The sequence below is a fragment of the Apodemus sylvaticus genome, chromosome 18 (assembly GCF_947179515.1).
Source record: "Apodemus sylvaticus chromosome 18, mApoSyl1.1, whole genome shotgun sequence".
Taxonomy (NCBI): domain Eukaryota; kingdom Metazoa; phylum Chordata; class Mammalia; order Rodentia; family Muridae; genus Apodemus; species Apodemus sylvaticus.
In genome coordinates, this window is record NC_067489.1 from 14,499,623 (window position 1) to 14,506,351 (window position 6,729).

At 43.8% G+C, this 6,729-nt stretch overlaps 1 protein-coding gene across 4 annotated transcripts in view; it reads left to right on the forward strand.

Annotated features, from left to right (window-relative positions):
- Positions 1-3,948, forward strand: part of Mcph1 (microcephalin 1) — a 229,729-nt gene extending 225,781 nt beyond the window's left edge. For all 4 annotated transcript variants that reach the window (XM_052162794.1, XM_052162795.1, XM_052162797.1 and 1 more), the window contains one exon: positions 3,145-3,948. Coding sequence is in view for 2 of the 4 variants with exons in the window: in XM_052162795.1 (XP_052018755.1) it covers positions 3,145-3,200 (56 nt within the window). In the remaining 2 variants the exon portion in view is untranslated. The remainder of the gene's footprint in view (positions 1-3,144) is intronic.
- The last annotated feature ends 2,781 nt before the right edge of the window (positions 3,949-6,729 follow it).

The following is a 6,729-nucleotide window of genomic DNA, read 5'->3' on the forward strand; positions in this document are numbered from 1 at the left end:
ATAAGATGGGCAGTAGGCAAGCCTGTTGAGTGAGCATTTCCTCAGTGACTGATAGGGAAGAGCACAGGCCATTGTGGGCACTGCCAACCTGGGCTGGTGGTCCTGGCCACTAGGAGTTTGCAGGCTCAGCAAGCCATGAAAAGCAAACGGATAAGCAGCACCCCTCCATGGTTGCTTCGTCCTCTCCTGCTTCTAGGTTCCTGTCATGTCTGAATTCCTGCCCTGACTTCATTTGTTAACAACAGTGTGTGGAAGTGTAAGCCAAATAAACCCTTTCCTTCCCGTGGTGCTTTAGTCATGATGTCTCTTCACCCAAAGACAGAAGCATCCATAACCTGAGCCCATATTTTTGAGGGGTAAGGATCTTGCTGTAAATATCCCCCAGAGGCTGGGTGATGATACTCATTATTGGAGACGCCTAACTGTACGAGTCTGTGAACATGGCCGCTGAACTTTCTTCTGGGCTTTTTGATGAATAAAAAAAGGCGTAGTCTGCAGTGCTCTTAAGTTGGCCCAGTGTCATCTGCCACTAGCTACCAAGTTTTAGTTAAATATAGTGATTTGTCCTCTGTGCCATAAAACATTAATGTTGGCAGCTTGTTGGTCACATACACTAACCGTAAGACCACACAGAAGTGAGCTTAGAGAACTGTGGCTTGCCCTAGGTTCCTGCCAAGTCCTATTAAAGAACATGGAGGGCCGGGGGAGGGTGGGGCGTTAGAGTTTTTGTTTTTGATTTAAGAATGAAGGAACTAAGAAGGGTGGGAAAGAGACAGAGGGTGAGGGAAGGCTTTTGCCTCAATTTCAAGAACATCTCCTGCATCTCTCCTGCTTGAAATTCTTATCAGTGTAGTTGGAATCCTAGTGGTCAAGAGGAAGAAGCAGGAGGATCAGCAGCCTATGTGCGCCCTGGCTACCAGAAAGCCTCCCTCTCAAACATCTGAATAATAATAGTGTTAATAGTGGGAGATACCTTTTCTTACTGCCTGGGGCAGTGCGGTCTGCAGTTAACTCGCTGTGTGATGGCAGTACCACCTTTCACTCACTTCCTGCATAGGGGCTCATTTCCCCATTTCCCTGCAGTGTCGTCTTTGTTCTCTGCAAACCTCATGAGACCACAATGCTATAATTACAACAATTCAGTCATTTTTATCACCTGCTTCTCTTTTTTCAAATCTGTATTCCCCCCCCATAGTCACTATGTTAATTTTTTTAAACTTGGAATTTAAGGATTATATTGAACTATCAGATTAAGTAGAAAGAGGCTTTCTTTCAGTGTGTTGTTTTGTTTTGTTTTCTGACCCTATAAAATGATCCTGTGAGTGCAAAACTGGGGTCCAAAGAACTCTTAACAACCTGGGTGGAAATATGGCTGAATCACTTTATAGACCAGGTACAGAGAGGTACAGGTCATCTGTGCGTCAAAACCCAGGTGCAATTAAACAAAACATCAATATTGCACAGACAGTAGTTTTTACTTGGCAAAAGCTCATATAAGACAAAAGGCAGAAGACACAGCATCCTGCCGCATGCATTGCAGGGAAGGTACGAAACATGAGGTCTACTTCAAAGAGACAACTAAGTGGTGTACCCATACTGTGGGGTGTACACACATGTTCATTAGTGCATATATGTACACCAAATGCTAACTAGTATGTTCCCCTCTTCTGGTGTCCCCCAGGGAATCTCCAGCTCACACTCTTATACGGAAGCATTTCTGTATAGAAAGGCAACAGTTAAATTCTGGAACAACTCCTTAAGTCAAAACTAAGATGAGCTTTTCTCTATTTCTTCTGCTGTCCGTTTATTTTTTTATTTCGAGACTGAACCCGTCTTTCTCCCTTGTTCCACACAACCACCATAGCTGCCAATCTTCCAGCTGGCTTCACTCTTCAAAGCCTCCAGATAGTATTGTCTAACTAATTGTATAGTTGTCTAGTGGAAGATGGCCTGTAATCATAGCAATAAGCCTGTCTGCCAGTGAGTGCCCCTTTTGTATTTGCAGGAAGAAGACAGTTGTATCCAGTAAGCATCTGAGTATTGACAAATGATAGTGTATTAGTTACAATTTTTGATCCCGTGACAAAATTCCTGAGGAAAAATGTCACAAGAGGAAGGATATGTTGTGGCCCAATGCGTGGTTGGCTGGTCCTACTGTCTTGGGGCCAGGGACGGACAGAACCTCGTGATTGGGGTGTATACAGCAGAGCAAAGCAAGCTTATAGCAGCTGAGAAGCATAAGGAGAGAGGAGGAGGAGCCCGGGCAGGACCCAAGCCAAGGACCCACCTCAGCCCCCCTATCCTGCTAGGTTTTACCCCCTGAAGTTTCCAGCACTTCCCAAAGTAGCAGCACCAGCTGAGGACTGAGTTCTCAACACAAGTCTGAAGAACATTACACATCCCAGACACAGCAGAGGGATTGCGGTCAGCTGTAGCACACCGCACTGCCCAGCTGCCCAGCTCTCTCTGTGACCAGATACTTTCAAAAAGCAATGAAGTGTCAAACCGTTAGGACCCTAGTTCCCCAAGTCCAATCTCATTCACTGGGCCACAAACTGGATTTTAGGAACCGTGCCTAACTTTGTATTCAACATGGAATCCCTAACTGGGTAGGCAGCCTGGCATGACATCATAGTTAATGTCATAATTATAATCTGCCTTCTAACAGTGGATATTTGAAGTAGCTCACTAAGAATAGAGCTCAGGTATCTTTGATGACAGTTGTCCCTGCTCCATCCAACAGAATGTCTGTCCTGATAGGAATGCCTTCATTGTGATACAACATAGGACTGTTGAATGGATTAATCTGGGGCCAGTGTGACTGGTATTACTTTGTTTTCCTTTATTTCATTTTACTTTTAACATCAAGAGTACTATTAGGACAAGTGAGACTATGAAGAGCTTTGAAACATTTAAGATGTTTAAACTATCATTTTGTAAAGCTTAAAAGGAGGATCACAGTCAGGCAGTGTGGTGCACACCTTTAATCCCTGCACTTGGGAGGCAGAGGCAGGCGGATCTCTGAGTTCAAGGTCAATTTGGGTTCTAGGACAGTTAGGGCTGCACAGGCAGGGGAGGGTAGGGAGGGGATTTCCTGTGTTGCCACTAGCTATCTTAACTGTCAAGCTGTTTTTCCTTCTCTAGATTCCATCACCCAACACAAGGTCTGTGACTTTAACAACTACCAACTGACACAATGAGACTGAGACATCTATGGTTGCTGTCTTCAACACCCAAGAATAACAACTCTGGAGAGAAGGAACCAGCATAGACCTTAAGGCTTGATGTCACATCTTACTTTATATGCTGTGGTTTTTATCTTGGAGTGCGTGTGTTTGTGTGTGTATGTGTTGCTAGAGATGAAATCCAAGGCTTGCTAAGTAAGCTCTACTGTTGAACTACATGGCCAGCTTTTATCTTTAAAACTCTTTTTATGTAACTTATTCATGACTCATTGTATTTCAGAGAAGGCTTAGCCAACACCAGTTGGGTTCTTTATACAGTACTAGTAATGATCATGATGAAAAGGTCATAGATCCTTTGTCTTCAAGATACTTGTTCCCAATTATAGAATGGAAATTGATTTAAATTGCTTTAGTCCTAAACAATCAAACAGCTCCCTAAACTCTAAATGCTGAGATTTTTTATTAGAGCATTGTGTCTAGATAGGAAAGACGATCATGGATTATTAAGATTACATTTATGTCCCTAGAGAAGCTTCTCAGAACAATTTAGGAAGACAGGTATGAACATTTTGTATACTGACACTATCTGCCTTCTGAATGGCTACCATTCAGCCTCTCCTGACTGCCCTAAGGTTTCCTAAGGAAAGTCAGCTACTGGGGTAGAGTTCTGTCAAAGGTGTTCAGCCCATGGCCCATGTGTCAAACTTGTTCAACGGTGCCTATGAATTTAGCTGATATAAAATTAAAATTATATTTAAAAGTATTATGAGATTTGTGTGTGTATACATTTCCCCCAACCCCAGAGGGGTTGTAACTCAATTGCACAATTGAATTCTTCCGTGTGAAGTCTCTAGATGACCCCGTTGTATTATAATGTGAAAAGGCAGGACATGCCGTCACCAGGTTGGTCACTCTTTAGTTTGTTGACATGGGGTCTCTCAGACTGGCCTGGACCTTGCAGACCTCCTCCTGTTGGCATCCCCTGTGTTGGGCTGTAGTCGTGTGCCACCATGTGTCATACTGCTCCGTCACTTAGCAGACACTGAGTCCCAGTAAGCTTGAAGATTCTGCTCAGCTCACTGTAGTTTTCTGTGTTACGATTGGTTGCTCATGTCCGCTGCTATTTCCAACTCAGTAAGCCTCAACTCCACTTCCAAAACCTTGTCATTTCCGAGATAAGCAATTAAATCATACAGTATGTGACTTTGTGGCATTGGCCTTGTTCCCTGTTTAAGTAATGCTCTCTGATGATTCATTCATGTCTTGTGGGTCAGTACATAAGTCCTTTTTGTTGCCAAACAGTATTGTATGGTATGGATACTTCACAGTTTTGCTCACAAATCCATAGCTTGAAGCCAAAGTAATGGTGTTAGAAAGTGGAGTTTGGAAGAAATGATCAGCTCATGGAGCCCCGATAAATAGATCAGTGCCTTATGAAAGAAACTCGAGAAAGCTCTCGAATCACATGAAGACGCAGTAAGAAGATATCTCAGCAGCAGGAAGCGGACAGGCCTCCCTAGACACTGAATCTGCCAATGTTTTGATCTTGCGCTTCTAGGGCTCACCTCTGAGGACATTTCCCACGTGAAATGACTCTAGATCCCACTGTGACATCAACACCACCAGGCTGAGATCACAGAACATACTAGAGTATGTCAGTAGGACTGGATTTACTCAGTGTTTGGCGTTCCTGAGAGGAAACTGATTTACCTCCCCCTCCCTGCTTCCTAAAATAAAATGTGTAAAATAAGGGGATTGCCAACCATGCATCCTATTAGGTACAAAGATAGAAATATGAAACAGAAACTCAGGAGCTGGTTTATATTGACCAATTTGGAGACAAGAAATACTGGGGAGACAGTTGAGAGGACGGCACTGGCCAATGACACAGTGCTGCTGGGAAAACAGGGATTTAGTAGAATCTAGAAGACTGTAAATCAATGTTCCATTTACTTCCCATGGAAAATAATGATTTCATGTAGTCTCGAGACCTTCCTGCCCAATGTCAGCAGTAATACCAGCCATAGTGGTCTTTACCAGAGCCCCACCACACACAGACCAGACCAGGATACCCTCACCCCCACCCCACAAATGACTTGACCTAGATAACTTATGTACCATGAACATTGGAGTGTACCGGTTCTGCTGGTCATTGGGAAAGTTCCAGCACCCAGTCTGCATGAGAGAACACCCAGGTCATGAGAGAGACAAAGCATCGTCACGAGAAGCAAAGGAAGGTAAGGATGTTGACTGCAAAGAAGATGAGAGCCAAACCAAGACAGAAGGGAAATGTATAAATCCACAGTCGTGAAGTTTTACGGCTTGTGTCATTCTATAAGGTATTCCCATGCAGGCTAACAGCTTCAGGTCAGCATCCAACGAGAGCTGCTGTCCCCTCTTTCTTTGCCTGTGTATATCCATTAAGAGTTTGTTATTTTGTTGCACACAGCAAGTGGTGATTCCTTGCTTCCTTATGTGACCTCAGGCAGACCTGGCTGATTAAATCTGTGACCCACTGACCTCAGTCTCCAAATCTTTCAGTCGACTCCCACTCCCTGCAGCTCAGGGGTCCTGAAACCCCACCCCTCTAATATGTGGTTGACCTCTCTAGTGACCAGCCCCAACTAGAATCAGTCTAGGAGTCACCATGAGGAGGCCCTCCAGCATGCCTGTGGGGTACCTCAATTTCCTTCTTGGTTGATTTCCTCCACAGTGAATATATTAAACTTGTTGAATTGCCCATAACCTCTTTATACCATGATTTCTAATGGTAATGGTTGTATTGGATAGATTTACTTTTTTTCTTGATACGTTTTTGAGATTCTGGAACTGAAGTTACTTTCATGCATCAGAATAGATATAAAAGCCTAAAGATGAGCATCTCTTATCTCCTTGCCCATCATAAACCATAGCTCGATCATGCGAAGACAGCAATTTCCCCTATCTCAAAAAAAAAAAAAAAAAGAAAAAAGATAACAATTTCAAGTGACCCACCAACACAGACAAGTCTGGACGTGTGTACCTGTACACTGTTGATAAATTGGCACGTGTCTTGATTTGTGCATGTGGAAATCAAACTCCTGCACGCTACACAAGCACTCTAGCATTAAGCTACATCCCCAGCCTTTGACACGATGGCTTGAGAAAGCAATCTGTTGATCTCTGTGGAAACAAAGGTATTTATGTCCTGGATCCATGTGGTTTAATGTTAATAAAATCTGCGAAGGGTAGGAAAGTTGTATGTATCCAGTTATTGACTTACTTTCCTGTTACTGTGGTAAAATAACTCTTGACAATCAATTTTAGGGAACAAGAGTGTATAGTCCAGAATGGTGAGAAGTCAAGACAGCAGAGCCTGAAGCAGCTGGCTGGCCACGTCACCCCATGCATAATGAGGAGCAGGGAGTAGTGAGTGCCTACTGCTGCTTCCCCACGCATACAGTCCAGCCACAGTGGAGAGCATCTAATGACGATGACCCGCACAGGCACATCCCCCAATCCAGCTCCCAGGTGATCCCAGAGTCTGTCAAGTTGACACCACTCA